Source organism: Stegostoma tigrinum, chromosome 30 (genome assembly GCF_030684315.1).
Source record: "Stegostoma tigrinum isolate sSteTig4 chromosome 30, sSteTig4.hap1, whole genome shotgun sequence".
Lineage (NCBI taxonomy): Eukaryota > Metazoa > Chordata > Chondrichthyes > Orectolobiformes > Stegostomatidae > Stegostoma > Stegostoma tigrinum.
This window is the reverse complement of record NC_081383.1, coordinates 14934094-14954785: the sequence shown is the minus strand read 5'-3', so window position 1 is coordinate 14954785 and position 20692 is coordinate 14934094. Positions and strand designations below refer to the sequence as shown.

Below are 20692 nucleotides of genomic sequence, written 5' to 3'. Positions count from 1 at the left end.
TGACAAATATTCATATTCCACCAAGATTTCTATGCGTATCACTGGTCATCCTAGTAGATCTAATGATGATATTACTAGTTCCTCCTGTTTTGTGAGTCAGAGTGATACAGTCTGGAAACAAAGCCTTCAGTCCAACTAGTCCATGCTGACCTTGTTCCCAAACTAAATTATTCTCACTAGCCTGCATTATGGCCCATATCCCTCCACAGCTTTCCTACTCAAAAACTGTCTAAATGTCTTTTAAATATTCTAACTATACCTGCATTCACTTATTTCTCTGGCAGTTCATTCCACACATAAACCACTGTTTTTCAAAAAAAATTGCCCCTCCTGTCCTTTTAAATCTTTTTCCACTCGCCTCAAAAATATGTCCCCTAGTTTTGAACTACCCTACCCTTGGGAAATGACTCTTGCTATTAATCTTATCCATGCCCCTTGTGATTTTTATAAACCTGTATAAGGTAACCCCTCAACCTCCTACGCTCAAAGAAGTCCCAGCCTAGAGTAGTGTTTGGCCGATTATTTATTCATCAGTTGCCATTACTTAGCAACACAATAATGGCATTATTTGTTTTCTATTTGTGAAAGTTTTATTTTATTTACTACAGCCAGTTAGTACACTTTAAAAGTATTTTATTGGATACAAAGCATTGAGATGCTCAATGGTCATTATGGGCAAAATAGACAATTATTTCGTTCTTGTTTTAAATCTTCATTTGATTTTAGTCAGAATGATAATGCCTTCAGTGATGTTTAGCACTTTTTAAAAGTTTATGTATTAATTAGATAAATCTTTTTAGACTGATCTGATTTAAAGTTATCATTTACTTAATTTGAAGCTTCGGTCTGAAATCCAAGATTGCTGGTGCTAATAAAAACCAAAAACAGCAGTTTCTGTACAAGTTATGCAGAAGGATCACTGGACTCAAAATGTTAACTCTGATTTCTCTTTACAGATACTGCCAGATCTGCTGAGCAACTTCTGTTTTTGCTTACACTAGCGATGAGCTTACTGCAATGTTTTACTATTTTGGCTTATTAGGTGACTGTTGTATGTTTCTCTATTTTATGCAAAGCGTGATGTCAATATATTCAAACAATTTTGTTTATTTGATCATTGAATGTGGATATTACTGATTAAATCAGTATTTCTAAATGCCGTTGAGAAGCCAGTGGTGGGAATGGTAAGTGGCATCCTGAATTGTCACAGTCCTTGGGTGTTGGTGGTCTCTGTCCTGGTGAGAAGGGAGATCAAGGATTTTGGCCCAGCAACATTGAAGGATTGGCCAAGTTTGTCCTTTTAAGCACTTTACTAGCCTGCATGGCTTCCTCCATTTTTGTTTAAACTGGGGATGAAATCCAGTGCTAACAGGACCATTGAGTGTTATTGTCTGGTCTGATCTTTCAAAACTAGCTATATAGTTCCAAGCAAGGATGTGTGGGCTTGAAGGAAAACTTGCAGTGATGATGTCTCATCATATGCTGCCCCTGTCCTTCTAAGTAAGAGTTTACAGGTTTGGATAAGTTAACAATCTAGTTCGTGACTTTTCTGATGCAAATATGCTACACTTACCTTATTGGCCAGTACAGGCAACTTCTGCATAAAACTGATGTAAAGCACCACTGCCAAAAACATTTTTCCCTGCCCACCCTTATCTGCCTTCTGGAGCGACGACTCTGTCCATGACTCCCTTGTCCGTTACACACTCCCCACCAGCCCCAACACCCCCACCGGCACTTTTCTCTACAATCGCAGAAAGTGCTACGCCTGCCCCTACACCTTCCCACTCACACTTGTCCCAGGCCCCAAGAAAACTTTCCACATCAAACAGATGTTCACCTGCACATCTGCTAATGTGGTATACCGTATCCGCTGTTCCCAATGTGGCCGCCTCCTACATTGGGGAAACCAAGAAGAGGCTTGGAGACTGCTTTGAGGAACACTTATGCTCAGTTTGCGACTAATAACTCCATCTTCCAGTTGTGCACCACTTCCACCCCACCCTTTGAACGACATGTCCATCCTGGCCACAATGATGCCACTCGAAGATTGCAGGAACAGCACCTCATATTTCACTTGGGATCCCTGCAGCCCAATGGTATCAATGTCGTCTTCACAAGCTTAAATCCCCCTACCCTACCCTAACAACCCCCACCCCCCCCACCCCCCGACCGCATCCCAAAACCAGCCCAGCTCGTCCTCACCGATCCATCCTTTTTTTTTCCAACCTATTCGTCCTTTTTTTCTCCCCCCACCTCCTACCTACCAGCCTCATCCCCACCTCCTTGACCTGTCCATCTTCCCTGGACTGACCAACACCCATCTTTTTTACTGGCTCCATCCCAGCCTCCTTGACCTGTCAGCCTCCTTTCCACCGACCAACTCCTTTATCCATCTTCCTTCTGCTCTCCCCTCTCTCTCTTTTCCCCCCCCCCCCCTCCTCTTCCCCCCCCCCTCCTCTCTTCCCCCCCCCCCTCCTCTCTCCCCCCCCTCCTCTCTTCCCCCCCCCTCCACTCTCCCCCCCCCCTCCACTCTTCCCCCCCCCCCTCCTCTCTTCCCCCCCCCCTCCTCTCTTCCCCCCCCCTCCACTCTTCCCCCCCCCTCCTCTCAACCCCCCCCTCCTCTCTTCCCCCCCCTCCTCTCTTCCCCCCCCTCCTCTCTTCCCCCCCCTCCTCTCTTCCCCCCCCTCCACTCTTCCCCCCCCTCCTCTCTTCCCCCCCCCTCCTCTCTTCCCCCCCCCCTCCTCTCATCCCCCCCCCCCTCCTCTCTTCCCCCCCCCCCTCCTCTCTTCCCCCCCCCTCCTCTCTTCCCCCCCCCTCCTCTCTTCCCCCCCCCCTCCTCTCTTCCCCCCCCTCCTCTCTTCCCCCCCCTCCTCTCTTCCCCCCCCCTCCTCTCTTCCCCCCCCCTCCTCTCTTCCCCCCCCCTCCTCTCTTCCCCCCCCCTCCTCTCTTCCCCCCCCCTCCTCTCTTCCCCCCCCCTCCTCTCTTCCCCCCCCCTCCTCTCTTCCCCCCCCTCCTCTCTTCCCCCCCCCTCCTCTCTTCCCCCCCCCTCCTCTCTTCCCCCCCCCTCCTCTCTTCCCCCCCCCTCCTCTCTTCCCCCCCCCTCCTCTCTTCCCCCCCCCTCCTCTCTTCCCCCCCCCTCCTCTTCCCCCCCCACCTCTCTTCCCCCCCCACCACTCTTCCCCCCCCTCCTCTCTTCCCCCCCCCTCCTCTCTTCCCCCCCCCTCCTCTCTTCCCCCCCCTCCTCTCTTCCCCCCCCCACCTCTCTTCCCCCCCCCACCTCTCTCCCCCCCCCTCCTCTCTTCCCCCCCCCTCCTCTCTTCCCCCCCCCACCTCTCTTCCCCCCCCTCCTCACTTCCCCCCCCCCACCTCTCATCTCCCCCCCCCTCCTCTCTTCTCCCCCCCCCTCCTCTCTTCTCCCCCCCCCTCCTCTCTTCTCCCCCCCCCTCCTCTCTTCTCCCCCCCCCTCCTCTCTTCTCCCCCCCCTCCTCTCTTCTCCCCCCCCTCCTCTCTTCTCCCCCCCCTCCTCTCTTCTCCCCCCCCCTCCTCTCTTCTCCCCCCCCCTCCTCTCTTCTCCCCCCCCCTCCTCTCTTCTCCCCCCCCCTCCTCTCTTCTCCCCCCCCCTCCTCTCTTCTCCCCCCCCCTCCTCTCTTCTCCCCCCCCCTCCTCTCTTCTCCCCCCCCCTCCTCTCTTCTCCCCCCCCCTCCTCTCTTCTCCCCCCCCCTCCTCTCTTCTCCCCCCCCCTCCTCTCTTCTCCCCCCCCCTCCTCTCTTCTCCCCCCCCCTCCTCTCTTCTCCCCCCCCCTCCTCTCTTCTCCCCCCCCCTCCTCTCTTCTCCCCCCCCCTCCTCTCTTCTCCCCCCCCTCCTCTCTTCTCCCCCCCCCTCCTCTCTTCTCCCCCCCCCTCCTCTCTTCTCCCCCCCCCTCCTCTCTTCTCCCCCCCCCTCCTCTCTTCTCCCCCCCCCCTCCTCTCTTCTCCCCCCCCCTCCTCTCTTCTCCCCCCCCCTCCTCTCTTCTCCCCCCCCTCCTCTCTTCTCCCCCCCCCTCCTCTCTTCTCCCCCCCCCTCCTCTCTTCTCCCCCCCCCTCCTCTCTTCTCCCCCCCCCTCCTCTCTTCTCCCCCCCCTCCTCTCTTCTCCCCCCCCCTCCTCTCTTCTCCCCCCCCCTCCTCTCTTCTCCCCCCCCCTCCTCTCTTCTCCCCCCCCCTCCTCTCTTCTCCCCCCCCCTCCTCTCTTCTCCCCCCCCCTCCTCTCTTCTCCCCCCCCCTCCTCTCTTCTCCCCCCCCCTCCTCTCTTCTCCCCCCCCTCCTCTCTTCTCCCCCCCCCTCCTCTCTTCTCCCCCCCCCTCCTCTCTTCTCCCCCCCCCCTCCTCTCTTCTCCCCCCCCCTCCTCTCTTCTCCCCCCCCTCCTCTCTTCTCCCCCCCCTCCTCTCTTCTCCCCCCCCTCCTCTCTCTTCTCCCCCCCCTCCTCTCTCTTCTCCCCCCCCTCCTCTCTCTTCTCCCCCCCCTCCTCTCTCTTCTCCCCCCCCTCCTCTCTCTTCTTCCCCCCCCTCCTCTCTCTTCTTCCCCCCCCTCCTCTCTCTTCTTCCCCCCCCTCCTCTCTCTTCTTCCCCCCCCTCCTCTCTCTTCTTCCCCCCCCTCCTCTCTCTTCTTCCCCCCCCTCCTCTCTCTTCTTCCCCCCCCTCCTCTCTCTTCTTCCCCCCCCTCCTCTCTCTTCTTCCCCCCCCTCCTCTCTCTTCTTCCCCCCCCTCCTCTCTCTTCTTCCCCCCCCTCCTCTCTCTTCTTCCCCCCCCTCCTCTCTCTTCTTCCCCCCCCTCCTCTCTCTTCTTCCCCCCCCTCCTCTCTCTTCTTCCCCCCCCTCCTCTCTCTTCTTCCCCCCCCTCCTCTCTCTTCTTCCCCCCCCTCCTCTCTCTTCTTCCCCCCCCTCCTCTCTCTTCTTCCCCCCCCTCCTCTCTCTTCTTCCCCCCCCTCCTCTCTCTTCTTCCCCCCCCTCCTCTCTCTTCTTCCCCCCCCTCCTCTCTCTTCTTCCCCCCCCTCCTCTCTCTTCTTCCCCCCCCTCCTCTCTCTTCTTCCCCCCCCTCCTCTCTCTTCTTCCCCCCCCTCCTCTCTCTTCTTCCCCCCCCTCCTCTCTCTTCTTCCCCCCCCTCCTCTCTCTTCTTCCCCCCCCTCCTCTCTCTTCTTCCCCCCCCCCTCCTCTCTCTTCTTCCCCCCCCCCTCCTCTCTCTTCTTCCCCCCCCCCTCCTCTCTCTTCTTCCCCCCCCCCTCCTCTCTCTCCTTCCCCCCCCTCCTCTCTCTCCTTCCCCCCCCCCTCCTCTCTCTCCTTCCCCCCCCCTCCTCCCTGTTTATTTCAGAATCCCCTTCCCCTCCCCCATTTCTGAAGAAAGGTTCACACCTGAAACATCAGCTTTCCTGCTCCTCTGCTGCTTGGCCTGCTGTGTTCATCCAGCTCTACACTTTTGTTATCTCCAATTCTCTAGCATCGGCAATGCCTACTATCTCTGACATAATGGGCCATCACTTTGAATGACACAATGATTTAATTAAAACTTCACAGACAAAATCAAAGTTTCCTTTTTGGGTGAAATGAATTGGAGGTAGTTGCAACCTAATTTTAATAGGTGTTGTCCAAAATGCAGTATTGATGATAGTTTGGCAATCTTCCAACCATGCCAGATGTAGCAGTGGATACTTTTAGATGAAGACGCGATGACCAAGTTTCTCCATTTAAGCACTTTACTAGCCTGTGTTCATTCCTCCATTTGTTTTATTGGGAATGAAATCCAGCACTAGCAGGACTGTAAGCTTTATTGCGTTTGGTCTGACCTTTTGAATGTAGTGAATTTATAATCATGTAAATTCATCCTGCGGTAAGATGCAACTGCTACTGCATGGCAGTTCACTTTTGAATGAAATGAACAAAAAATCATTGTGTGTAAATAATTCATTCCAATTTTAGAAGTTAAATCTTTGAAATGTGTTTTTCCTCTTGATGTTTTAATTGTTCTTGTCTATACATATTCAAGTTCATAAAGATAAACTACAATGAGAAGTTGTTACCAAGTTTATTAGGTATAACTAAGCATCATCAAAAGATACTGAGAAACAGCTGTTTCTCATAGTACTTTCCTGAAAGCCTAATCATTAAAATGTTGTCATTTTCACTTCAGTGGAGAATCAAAAGCAAAGATTTTGTCCTTCGGTTTGAATTGCCAAGATGGTATTTTCTGTTGTGTAATACAACAGAATCCTGGTTACTTAAAATGACAGCAGCTTGATAGGTCAAAAGTAGAACAAATTTAGCTTAGTGATGGTTTTTCAGAGCAGTCACTGTTTATCCAGTTATACAATGTGGAAACAGGCCATTTGGCCCAACTCATCCATGGTTTCCTAAATTGAGCTAGTCCCATTTGCCTGCTTTTAAATCTTTCTCTTCTCGCCTTAAACCTACGCTCGCTAGTTTTGGACTCTCTGGCTCTGGGCTATTTACATTATCTATACCCTTCATGATTTTATAAATCTCTATAAAACAACCCCTTAGCCTTGGGTTCTGTTCAGCATCTCCTTTCTCGCTCAAACCTCCAGTCTCATAACATTGTTGTAAATCTTACACAGAATCCCCACCGCATAGAAACAGGCCATTTGGCTTGACAAGCCCACACATCGTCGGAAGAGCATCCCACCCATACCCAGCCCCCCTCTGTACAGCCCTGCATTTCCCATAGCTAATCACCTTCAGCAACATGTCCTTAGGCACAATGGGCAATTTAGCATGGCCAATCCATCTAACTTGCACCTCTTTGGACAGTGAGAAAACCGGAGCATTTGGAAGAAACCCATGCTGACATGAGGCAAATGTGCAAACTCCACACATAGTCCTGCAAGGCTGGAAGTGAACCCAGGTGCCTGGACTGTGCAACAGCCCTTTTGCTAACTTTCCCTGGATCCCAAGTGATTAAACTTTACTAACCAGTCTACCATGCAGAAGACTTTGCTACAACCTTGTAAACAACATCTACCACTCTGCCTTCAACTATCTTGGTCACTTCTACGATTTGTCAATACAAATGGCTTTGTTGATTTATTAGCACATTAGTTAGTGAATTTATTGTCATTGCCCAAAACAGTTGGTGCTTGTTAAGCGGTTTTGAATAGTCCTAATAAATAACCATACACTGCATGCTGGAGACAGCTACCCTGGAGTAAGCAAGGATGGCATGTGCTCTGTCTTGGGGGGAGCAAAAGCTGTTGTATAACTTTTTTTTAAAATAATGAATCAGAGACCATGCTAGTAAGGCTGGTAATAGCAATTCTTGGTTGCTGTTGAGAAGGGTGTCTTTTAGAATTGCTGCAGTTCATGCAGGAGAAGCAGCTCTGCTGATGGCAGAATTTTAAGCCAGCAACAGTGAAAGATTTTTATTCATTTATAGGGTGAGGTCAGTATCTATTGCCCATCCCTAATTGCCCAGAGGACTGTTAAGAGTCACCTGCATTATTGTGGGTCACAGGTAGACCAGACCAGGTAAGGATGGCAGTTCCTTCCATAAAGTACGTTAATGAACCAGGCAAATTTTTACAATAACTGATAATGGATTGATGGCCATTACTAGACTTTTTATTTCAGATTTTTTTAATTGTGTCGGGATTTGAACCTAGGTCTCCAGAACATTGCCTGGATCTCTGGATTAACAATCCAACGCTAATACCACCTTCCCATGCTTAACACATATACTGGAGGTTTTTAAGGATGTACCTAGTAGAATAAGTAAGGGGAAACCAGTGGTCATGGTGGTTTTCAAAAAGGTTTTTAAGAAGGTCTTCCATAAGTGGTTAATGGGCAAATTAACCTGGGCTAGGGAGTAATATATTGGCACGAATCAATAATTACTGACCCGCTGTAAACAAAGTGGGAGTAAATGGGTAAGAATCAGTGTTCGGACGCTAGCTATTCACACTTTCATTATAAATGACTTGGATGAGGGACCCAAATGCAGCATTCTCAGGTTTGCTGAGAACACAAAACTGGGTGGGGTTCTGAGGAGGATACAGGGGGGTTTTCAAGGTGATTTAGACAAGTTTTTAGTGAACGGGCAAACACATGGGCGATGCAGTATAATGTGACTAAATGTGAAGTTATATAATTCAGTATCAAAAAAAACAGGAAGGAAGTTATTTTTTAGCTAGTGGTATATTTAGAAGATTTGGATGTACAAAGGGATCTTTGTGATCTTGCACATCAGTCAATGAAAGTAGATGGGCATGTGTATTTTATATTCTCGGGTTGTATTTTATATTATAATGGTCATTTTAAGATGACAAATGGCTTATTGACCTTAATTGCAAGAGGATTTAAGTTCAGAAGTAGAGATGTCTTAGTGGAGTTATACAGGACTTTGGTAAGACGATACCTTAGGATATTGTACACAGTTTTGGTTTCCCTACCTAAGAAAAGAAAGAGCATACTTGCCACAGGGTGTGCAGTGAAGATACTAGGGGATGGCAGGGCATTCATTGGTTTGACTGGGCTGTATTCACTAGAGTTCAGAGGGTGGAGAGGGCAACATCGAAATGTATACAATTCTAATTTTGGATCAACACCAGCAAAATCAGTTGAGGAAAGTCAAACAGCTCAACTTGCACTTCATATGCAACACACTCCCACATGGATTTTCCACGTATGAAGTTTGCCCCCTTGCAACAGATGCTGTATTATGGTAAGATGACAGTGAAGTAGGATACTCCATCTGTTCTTTTTCTTCTTTTTTCTCCCTCTTCTCCTCCCTTCCTACAGCCCTGGACATCTGACTCCGGCCTCCAAAGCAGAGTCGCTGGTGACCAGTGGCCCAATGTGGAATGGGACATCAGCCAACTGTCAGACCATGCAGAAGCCCCCTGCACTGGTCTGCTGTTGACAGCCCTTGGAGAGAGACTGTGATGTTTATCTTCTTAACTTGTTTTCCTGACCTATAGTTATACTGTGTAAAGCTATGCTATAACTTTTCTTCATTTCTCTATTCTGTAATTTAAGGATTGTACCTAAGGTGGTGCTGTAAGTGGCAACTTAGAAACTTTCCACTATATTCATTTGAGTGCCTATGACATTTAAGCTTCTAAAAAAAAACAAAATTCTAACATTGTGCCCACACAAATTTAGTTTTGCTCCTTGGTATTGGCTGTCTAGACAAGGACTAACTTGGCAAAGAGCAAATTATGAGGGAATGAGTGGAGCTAAAGGTTAACTGAGAGAAAATTTGAAAAATAAAGATCAGAGAACAGTGACATATCTTTTAAAATATTAACTCAATTTTTAAAAATTTAATTCAAGAGAAATGTGCTTTTATTTAGCTGTTTACTGACTCACAATTGAATCAAAATGGATGTAGAAGTAGTAGTTTTCCAAAGGAAATCAGATAAACAAGGATATAAAAGTCTTACAGGCTAGAAGATGAGCTTGAAATGAATATTTAAGACAAGGTAATGGTGATGAAATAATTGACAAAGTAGTCAAAATAAAAGACACAATTTTAGGTCTGAGCTATGTATGTGTATCTGCCCACTAATGCCTTCCCCATATACGATAAAGGTGTGTTAGATAAAGTTGAAATAAAAAAATCAAGATGGATTCTGGCAGAAACCTGGAAAAACTGGTTGAAAGAGTAAATGGGCGTGTAGTCATTGAACATTAAAAGGCCATCGATAAAGGATAGTATGTTGGGCTCAGAACAAAGTCATATTAAGTTATGGGACAAATAACTGGATAACAAACTAGCTGAAGAGGTAGAAAGCAGAATATGAGGGGAAAGTGTAGTTATTTGTGTTTTTGAAGAGAGTTAGAAATCAATGATCCACAAAGATTAATGCAGGGACCACTGCTAAGTTGTAGCTTACTTGCATATTTTGGACTTGGCAGCAAGTAACATTTGTGTAATATTCTAAATTGGGGATTATAGCAAATGAATGCACCAAAATAAATTAAACCATCTGAAAACACTGGGCAGTGAAATGGCAAGCTAAGTTCAGCATCGATAAATAGGTACAGTATTAACGCACTTTAATAGGACAGATAGAAATGTCATTAGCATCTGACAAAAGAAACTGAAGTGCGTCAAAAAGTAAGGAGATCTTGGAAAGAAATGAACAAAACATTTCTGAACAGATTGTTTTTGTTTCTTTGAAGAGAAATGGTGTTAAGTTGATCTGAGAAAGGTTTTAAAACCTATGAAATGGACCAAAGAGGGTGAATGTGGAGAACATACTGCTACGCATGGGTAAATTGAAAACAGGATGTCCTCAATGAAGATATTTATGCATAAATCCAATTGGTAAATTAAGTGGATGGAATGTGGAATTCACCACCGGAAGTGGCAGGGCCAACCTATAAGAAAATTTTGAATAGAAAGAAATGCGGAAAGGCCAGGATGAGACAGAGAATGGAGTGGAAGGAGACTGGTGTGCTGTATAAACATCAGAGCAGTTGGGATGACTGAAACTGTTTCTATGCTGTGTATTTTAACTTGTAGTACTGCGAAGAAGCTTTAAGTAACTAGCATTTTAAATTTTGTTGTAATCATAACTGGCATTACTAATGATTTAAATTTATTTTGTCTTGGTTTTCTTGTGATACAATGAAGTGTATCCTCCTGCATGGTGTTTCAGGGAAAGAAAAGACTTTTAGATGAGTGAATGGGAGGAGAAAGCATAAACTTTATTGTTCGTATTTAAACAAAAACCCAATTTGAAAGGAATAACATGCAGTGTTTGTAAACTGCCTCTTATTCTTTGAACAAACATGTGCTCCCATCTCGTACTTCAATATGATTCATTGTAATCCAGAAAATGAACATGCTGCACTATTCACAAGTTTGAAAAAATGCAGAACAGATTCCCGGTGCAGGAATAGAATCTGTGTGTCTGTTGCAAAATAATGCAAGAATTATTTAGAATAAATTAATTCACTCCTTAGATTGCTGGAAACAACTGCAGAAAGTAAATTAACCAACATAATGAATCCACAGGGAAGCTAAGGACTGTCTATTTGTTTTGACACATCCCATGGGGAAGAGGGTGTAGTTGCTATTCCACCTATTTGCTGCATGAGTTTAGAGGCTTTGTCTGTCATTAGTAAAAAAGAAGGATATTATCAGAAATGCACGTAGGAAAGATGTTAGCAGGGGCTGCAGATGCTGGAGAATCTGAGATAACAAGGTATAGAGCTGGATGAACACAGCAGGTCGAGCAGGAAGGCTGATGTTTCGGACCTAGACCGGGAGTCTAAGCCCGAAACGTCAGCCTTCCTGTTCCTCTGCTGCTGGGCCTGCTGTGTTCATCCAGCTCTATACCTTGTTATCATCGGAAAGATGTTTTCTGTTCTGAGTCTTAGTTTTGAAATGTTTTCTTATTGTCAGAAATGTAATGTATTAATTGTAAACATCTGTACAGATTCAATTTTTAGAATTAATTAACCATCAACAAAATGTATTGCTGTTTAATTTTTTACCAGTTCTCCCTGTGAATATAGAGCACAGAAAAGTGATTCTAGGACTTTCTGGAAAAACTATCAAAACCAATTGCACGCAATCATTTGTTAGTTAAATATATGACTTGCATGATGTGTTTTCCAATTTATTCTGCTTTTTTGTAGAAGTAGTTTATTGAAATGTCTTCAGAGTGAAATGTGACTTAATTTGTGAAGACCTTGTGTGCATAGCGCACAAATATATATTACTTTTTAAATGAATTGGCAATTCTTATTTCATGGAACTAGACACTATTAGTACTTTGTACCATGACTGACGTGTTATATAAATTGCACTTACTACAGCTTGACTAATTAATGAAGGATGTGAAGATATTCCAGCTAATAAATCAGCAGTGTAATAATCAGGATTAGCGAAGCATCTGATTTTTATGCAAGTGCTGGTCATTCCTATTGCTGAGCTCTCTAATGGTATGTATTTTGAGTTGAAAGTGATGCAGGGTCAGTAAGTGAAATGAGGATGATTTGAGCACTGTTAATTTTTACTAACATTACCAATAGTTAATATTTTTGGTGCTTTTTGAGCTAGAATTTGTTCAAATTTCTATGTATCTAAATTAACAAGAACTCTCAAGCTGAAATAACATGTTGCAACTCATAGCATATAGGCTTCTTCACTTGCTGTTGCCCCAATCTTGACTAGAATAAAGCCATAACTGAGGCTTATGTCAAAACTTTTAGCTAGTGTTGGGAAATGTCAAACTTCAGCTGTAACTCTATATTTTGTTGTAATCTGACAGTCTGAATGGAACACCAACGACTGAACTTGTCCAGATTGACCCTCTACACCAGATAACTAGTTGGTGCACATTTTGCAATACAAGATACAGTAAAACAATTAGCTGATTAGTTCAGAAGTAGGGTTTTTACTTTGTTGAATAGGTGTTGCATCTGCCTTTCCTATTCGTCTTTCTAAAGTTATTTTTTAAATAACAAGTAATGAAGAAGGGTACTTAAATTTTATGAAGTACCATGTGGCTTTTTTAGCTGCAGTTTCTTTGCTATTACTTACAAGATAAATTACAAGTTAACTTTAAAACCTGAAGCTTTGGAACTGAAATCATGCTAGATTTTGGATTTTGCGGAATTTGGGGCTGGCATCTTATTTACTGAGCCACATGAGGTTAAGTGGTATTGAAGGAGGTTTTATGCACGTGGGTAATTGTATTGCTGCATAAAGAATGAAAACATAATTGTGGTACCATGTAGTACCACTTATCTGAATTGTTGAGTGTTGGTTACCTCAGCTGGTTTGTAAAACAGAACAATGTCACAGCACAGCTTCTGTTCCCATATTGATTGATGTTAGCATGAAGATCGCCTCTCCTTGCGTATGACACTTGGAGTAAACTACCACCAGTTGTCTGTCTAATGAGAGTGCAGGTCTGTGGTCCTCTGGACTTCATCTGAATTGTCTCGGTAGGTTGATGATGTTAAAAATATGCTGTGTTGGACATTCTAACAATGTTTCAAACAATTCCAGTTTTTGGACTGCAGTATTTGAGTGTGTTCCTGTATTTGACGTGAAGACTAAGTGACTGCTGGAAAAGTTCAATGAAAGTCCAAACATCTACCCATCTTCTAGCAGTTGGTTACATTGCATTTTTAGATAACTGTCTGCCAATCTCTAACTGGACATGATGAGCTTATGTGTCAACTTAAATAATAATTATCAAGTAGTTTGCGAAAGAAGTAGTTTATAGTGCATTTTTACCCTTGTCTGTTCCTGTTATTTTACTTCTGAGTGATGTCACCAGGGACAAATCTACATACTATTTAAAACAAAATTGTTAATTTTTTTGTTTGGTTCTGTGGCCGAATTTCAGATTTTTACCTTTTACTGTCTTCTGATGTTACGTTATTTTATCTTCAGGAATACACATGTCCAAGATGTGACTCTGGTTTCATAGAAGAACTACTCGATCAAGTACCAAGGTAAAACTATATCTTTGTACAGCAATGTCATCACCAGGATTTAATTATTTTAAAATGTAAGAATTTCAACAAACATCTGTAATATAATGTCCCATCTGCAATGATATTACAAGTGGATTGGCTGAAAGATGGTAATCTAATAGTAGAACTGTCATTGCGCCTCTGGGTGTCAGAATCAAATCTAGCCGTGTAATTGTGAATGACTGGCTGCAATTTGTTTGGCACCAAGCAAAGTTAAAGATTAAGCTATCTATTGCATGCAATAATGATATGTTATTAAGTGCTGAACTTTATTGAGAGTACTTGTTAAGAATGAGCACTATGTAGGTCTTTGAATCTGTTTTGACTTGGCATACTGCTATACTAGTTACAAACATGATCAATGTCCTTTTTAAAGTTTATGAATGCAACTCCTGACTCCTTTGCCATTTGTTTTCTACCTTCTGACCATTTTCTCAATTGTGCAGTTTTTACCTTGCTGCCTTGTGACTTTGAGCTTGCCTAGTAGACTTTTTATATGAAATTTTGATGTAGTTTTTGAAACTACAGCTACTTGTGGGGTTAATCACAGTACCTAGGACACTTGATAAGGTGGGTTGATTATGTTTCTGTCCACAGCGCTTCTAAATTCATGAACTGCATGTTTCCTCTTTCCACTCAGCTTCAACAAAAGTGCATAATGCCTCCATATTGTGCAGGGAAACTTCAAACCTTCCCAGCATCCTCAGCTCTTTCTTCATTGTAGCACCCTACACCAATAAATCTGTCTCCATTAATATGACTTAGTATAGTATCCTTGGTCTGGAAAATAAGTCTGACAGACTGAGTGACATCATGGGTCATTAATTAATACTTGTTTTGTGTATGGTTCTTCAAAGTACATTTTAAGTTTTGTTAACACTGTTTGACCCTTCAGCATATCCTCTGACCTTCCAATGAAATCTTTGAGATCATAATTATAGCATATGTATGGTTGCAGTATATAGTTTCAAAAATAAGTGACGTTCAATTGTGGAACATTTGCTGTTAGTGAGGGATATTTTTAAATTGAGCTGGAAATTTAAAGGCATCGTCCATGCACTCTACTCTCAAGCAATTAAGCCGTTCTAGGACCAGAGGGGACAGTCTCAGAACTAAGGACTGCCAATTTAAGACTGAAGTAAGGAGGAATTTCTTCTCCCTGAGCAACTTTGAAAGCCCTTGCTCCAGAAAGCTATGGGCAGAGTCTTTCTGTGTGATTAAGGATCTGATAGTACGAGGTAGGTAGGTAGATTGATTCTCTATTAATAGTGAAATCAAGGGCGATGGAAAAATACTAGGAAAATGTACGTGAAGAATCAGCTACAGTCCTATTAAATGACGGAACAAGTTCTGAGGGGCTGAATGACTTACTCCTATTCCTATTTCATGGTCTTATTGACGGATCTCTGGTTTGTGCTTATTTAAACACGTTGGTAAGTTTTGGAAGGATAAGCTGGATAATTTGTAGTTTTGATGTCTTACTAAATAACCCAACGTTGTTGTTCTAACATTTTAAAGCACATTGTTCACAGTAAGTTGGAACGATATTGGGGAGGTTGCTATTCTGGAAAAGATTTAGCCACTGTACCGGAACACATTTGCTAACTGCTTGAGAGAATACATTCACATTAATGTTTCTAGCTTATAATTAATTTTCAGCACATTTTCTGATGGAGCAAATTGAAGTATTTTTACTGAATTTTCATGTACCCATTGCAAATGATGCTTAACACCAGTGGGCTGGAAAGTTATTGCAAAACGTTTTCATCATACTGAATTTATCATAAGATTGTAAAACAGTTTCATTTCAAATGAATGACTTAGTTTTTTGAGAGGCCTTCTTTATTCTACAAGAAAAAGTCTTTGTGCTAATCTGGTCATTGGCTGCTGTTTTCAATCTTGCTATACTTTTGAATACCATAGAATATCCTAATGCAAGAATTCTCCAAGAAGGTACAGCATAATTTGATCACTTATTTTCTAGTAATTGTGATTGCATTTCATAAGTGACACGTTTCTGTTGTCTTTGCACAGGTACGTTGTAGCCAAGAAAGTAGTTAGATACTTTCAAAGCTGCTTCATAATTTCTGTTCAATCTGAGTCTAAGTTTTGTGTCTTAGTAAAGTTACGTTGTTTGTGGTATTACTGCATAATGGGCTAGATGCTATTGTGCTGAGAGTTGACAGAGAAAGCAACTTCTACATATATTGAAGGCTTTGCAGCCTTGTTCAGTGTTGTTCATGTCCTACTTGATTTTCTGCTTATCTTGCCTTTTCCACTCTCCAAAGATAAAAGTTCTTTCAAACCATGTCAAAAAATAGTCACTTGGGGTGAGATGCTGGAAGGCAGATATCACATCAAACTGTTCCTACCTTCAGGCTGGCAAGAGTACAGAAATTGGAGGATAGGTAACTGCTTTGTCATTGCATTGGCCCAGCAGTTGGATTAAAGCTGTCAGTATTTATGTATTAACTCAAATTATGTGGCTTAAGATCTAATAAGGCTCAAAAAGATTAGTCATTAATGCATTTTTCATTTTGCCTGTTGAATATTCAACTCCAGTGTTCATAGCTAGTAGAATGTGAAGATAAGAATGCCTAATGTGATGCAGCTCATCACCTTGAACTGACAAGATTGTCATTGCTGATTGTTCACGTAGTGGACTTTTGTCCTCCAACTGATTCCTCCGAGTCACCATTGAATGGTGGATCACAGCTGATTTGCATTGTTTACAATGCGCCGACTTAAAGTTTGTAACAGGTGTCAATTGATCAGCTTTCTGGTGAGTTGGGGAACCCCAAAAAAGCAGGTTTCTAAGTGTGTCTGTTATGACTGAAGGTCTTGGTCCCTGTTTTCCTGCTTTAAACAACACCTCAGGAACTGATAAAAATTAGCTAGATCATTTTGTCAGTTCCTCTTTGCAGAGTATGCTGATTGCATTGCATTCGAAATAAAATGAGCCATAAAACATTTTTGTTTTAGTGAATTGGTGACCACATTGAAGGATCCTGGAAGCAGCTGATCAGTCTTCCAATGATAGGTGAACATTGAATTTAGAGGTTTTTCATGAATCTTAAGGTTTTTGCACAATATATTTAGTTCTTCTTGGGAACTGTTGGGATTTTGAAATGAAAAAATGCACAATAATTTTTAACTAAAACTGATATTGCTAATTAGTTTTAGCCTGGGCTCTGACTTTAACCTTGAGCTGGTATGCATGAAATAGCCTGCTTTTCTTGCCTATTAATCTGTAATAACTAGTTGCAAATTCTCATGAGAATTATATATTATGACATTGTTCATTGTGCACTGTTTGGAATTCTTGTAGGAATACTGAAAATGGCTCCAGTTCAACAGCTTCCACAAGTGACCAGACTCGACAGTTATTTGAGGTTGGTAGCATGGTTTTCCAGGTTTTCAAGTTTAATCACGCTGCAGCACATAATTATCAGCTTATGAATGTGACATTTCAATTCCTGACTTTGGTTTTTTGATTTTTAAAAAAATCATTGAAGTGTTATTCTATTATAACCTTTTGATTAATACATAAAATCTTGCATCATCTTTTAGTTTTAGTCAATGCAATAATATTAGAAGTATCCTTTAAAATCACCTAGCTTAAATTATTACAGTCTCATTTTGGAAGGATTTTGATGTAGTTCTCTGAAATAAGCTTGTGGCAGCGTACCACCACTCTTGCATATATCTTTATTTCATTCACATCTTACCAATCATTCTGTAATGCAGCTATAGTTTTAACTCATTAATTGTAATAACTTGTTAATAGTTACCACCTACTTTTAAAAGCTTTTAATTTTGCCACAGCAAATCTGAGCAAGATTGTGAATAACAGCTTTTCTGACTAGGGCTATGGTACGTTATTTTTTCCCTTTCCTTATCAAATTTTCTCTTATCTTTTGACATGGCCAAATGTGCATCCGCCTCCAATATTCCTACTCCATTTCCCAGCCTGATTTAACTCCTCCTTATTCAGCTGTAGCTAAATACTTCCTAACAATAGCCTCTTGACCTGTCTGAGCATTGTTACCTTTGGAATCCTCTGAAGATCCTTCTATATCCTCCAACTTCAAGCTGATCCTTGATGATATCATCTGATTGGTGTCAGGATCTGCATTGTATACTGGCGCCTTCAACTCCATATCTTGTCACGTTTTATTCTAATCTCTCTGCTTCTGTTACCTGTTGTTTGACATTCATCTTGTTTTGAAGGTCAGTCGCATCATGCTCATCCCTTGCTGCAATTTCATTACATTGTCTCCAGGTTTCAAAGCATCAAATTTAAAATACACAGACATTTTCATTTTCATATTCATCTCCTTTCGTGTCCTTGTCCTTTTGTTAACTCGTAACAGTCTGCAATCATTCAACTTTCCATGAGCTCCATTCCATCAAGTCTGGTTCCATTTGCATGTATAATTGCAAAATGAAGAAACAGTTAATGTTTCAGGTCTGGTGACCCTTCCTCCGTTGAGGAAGGTTCACCGGTCCCGAAACGTTAACTGTGTTTTTTCCTTCACAGATGCTGCCAGGCCTGCTGAGCTTTTCTAGCAATTTCTGTTTTGCTAACCAGAATGGTATTAGGTCAACATCCTTTTCAATAATTTTAATTTCTGATTCAATTTTTTGATCTTTAACTAATGAAGGGTGTTTTAATTTTGATGTTGCCAAAGCTTGGCAACTAGTGCTTTGTAGATCTTCAAACTGAACCGTCATTTTACTGAATAAGTATGCATAAAGACTACATACCTTGATAAAACAAAAGTATTTTCCTTCATGAAATCTGGCTCCTTTGATTCACATGATGGAATGTGAAAAGTAGAACTACATTGACAAACTTACTTTTTATCTTAGGTATGTTTATTTTTAATTTTACTTTATATGCAAAAGTTACATTTGACTTTATAATTCAAGATATTTAACAAGTAATTTTGTTGTTTTTTAAACTTTAATGTTTTATATCTTTGATTTCTCTTTGCAGTCCAGTTACAAAGTTTCTGGCTCTTTTGTATGTTGTTTATTCACGTTGCAAGGTGCTGCTGTAGCAAGTTGAAATATTTGGTTATATGCTGTTAGCTGATGTGGATTTGCTCTCTTTGTATTACATGGATGATGTCTAACTTGAGCCATTTATTTTCTTTGTGTAGCTGTTACATTCTTCTATGTTTTAAAACTTAAGATTCCAAACCACTGCAAAATCTCATTATGCACGTTAGTGTTTGACCATAGGAGGTCGAAGCAGAAGTTGGCCTTTCAGCTCAGAGTCGGCACTGCCATTCAATGAAACCGTTACTGATCTGATAACCCTAAAGTTAAATTTTCTGCCTTTCTACATAACCCTTGATTTCCTTACTGATTTTTAAATGTCAGTCTCTCTCAGCCCTGTGTACCCTTTTACAGCTCAACCTGTATAGTCCTTGGTGTGGTCAAGAATTCTACAGGATCACTACCTTCTGACAAAAGAAATTTCTCTTCATTTCTATCTTAAATGTTTACCTTTATCTCAAATGTAAATCTCTATCTTGTTCTTCGACTATGTCCTCTGACCCTGGGCTACCTCACAAGGAAAACAATCTTTCTGTATCTGCCTTGTCAATTCACCTAAGGATCCTCTGTTTCAATAAGGTTACCTCTCATTGCTCTAAAATCCAGCAAATACAGACTTAACCTCTGCTCAAGACAGTCTGTCCATATCTGGGATCAGTGTAGTGAGCCTTCTCTGGATTTGATTCCAATACCAGTATATCTTCCCTTAGTAAGGTTTATAAAACTGTTAGTGTTATTGAGAACCAACAGTCCCAGTGTGGTCTGACTGGTCTCTTGTATAGCTTTAGCAAACCCTCCCTATTTTTATACTTCGTTTTCTTTGAAATAAAGGCCGGTATTCCAATTGTCTTCCCTATTCTCTGTTGAACTGGATGCTAGCTGCTTGTGATTCATGGATGAGAACTCTCAAATCTCACTGTTCTGCAGCTTTCTGCAGTCTTTTTCTCCACTTAAATCATATTCAGTTCCTCTATTCTCCCTGCCAAAGTGCATAACTTCACATCTTACCACATTATATTGGATCTGCCAAGTTTTTACCAATTCGCTTAACCTGTCTATATCCTTATACAGACACTGTTGTCAACAAACCTGGCTATAGTACATTCATTTCCCTCATCCAAATCATTGATGTATTTTATAAATAATTGTGGCCCCAGGGAATGATCCCTGTGACGCACCATCAATTACAGGTTGCAGTACTGAAAATACCTCTCTTCTCTCAACTCGGTCTTCTGTTAGTTAACCTGTCCTCTATCCACACTAACTTCCTCCTTCCAACACCATGGACCCTTATCTTATTAAGTAGACTAATATGTGATATGTTATCAAACACGTTCTGAAAATCCAAATATTCACAATTCCTTTTGTCCTATTTGTTGTCTCCTTAAAGAATTCTAGTAAACATTTTGTGCATGATTTTCCTTTATGAATCTGCTGACACTGCTTGATTGTGTGTTTCTAAAGCTCTGCTATTACAACCTTTATAATAGATGCTAACATTTTCCCAATAAACAGACATTAAGTTAACCATTCTATCATTACCTATTTCTCTCCTTCCTTTTTTAAATTTAAAAATGTGTATTTTTAGCAGTTTTCTAATCCTTTCAATTGTCTATAAAATTGAACCTAAAACAAGGCCAAATATTTTTGCTATTTGTAGACGTTAACCCAAGACAACTTGTATGTAATACTATTTGTTCAGAGTTTAAGTAAGTTGATTTGAATCAGAGTTGGTTATAAGAGTGCTTAAGTTAGTCTTGGTTGTTCTTTATTTGTTACTTAACCTTTGCTTGAAAGTATACCTGAGAGACCATCTGGTAAGGACAGTGAAGGACACTAACACAGACTTTTACTTCTGAGTAGCTTGCTGCCATATATTAAGATTCACAATTGAATTTTTGCTATTTGGGTAAAATGGAAAAAGGGGGCAAACATAGTGGTAATATCTGTAAAAGGTTTGTAAATTTACCATGTTTCACCTTGAGAATGCTAATAAAATTTGTAGAAAAGTTGTTTTCAAATAGTACTTTTTCTGAGTCTATTTAGAGCTGAAGATTGCTACCATACTAAACTTTGTCAAGACTAATCCCAGAAGAAAATTTTTTGCAGCTGTAAATGTAAGGAGGTGATTGTTTGTTGGCAGTG

General features: G+C 42.0%; 1 protein-coding gene across 2 annotated transcripts in view; it reads left to right on the top strand.

Moving 5' to 3' along the window:
- rnf126 (ring finger protein 126) overlaps positions 1-20692 on the top strand; it is a 43871-nt gene that overhangs the window by 7209 nt on the left and 15970 nt on the right. For both annotated transcript variants that reach the window (XM_048559868.2, XM_048559867.2), the window contains exons 2-3: positions 13401-13462; positions 16812-16875. In XM_048559868.2, coding sequence (XP_048415825.1) covers positions 13401-13462; positions 16812-16875 — 126 coding nt within the window. The remainder of the gene's footprint in view (positions 1-13400; positions 13463-16811; positions 16876-20692) is intronic.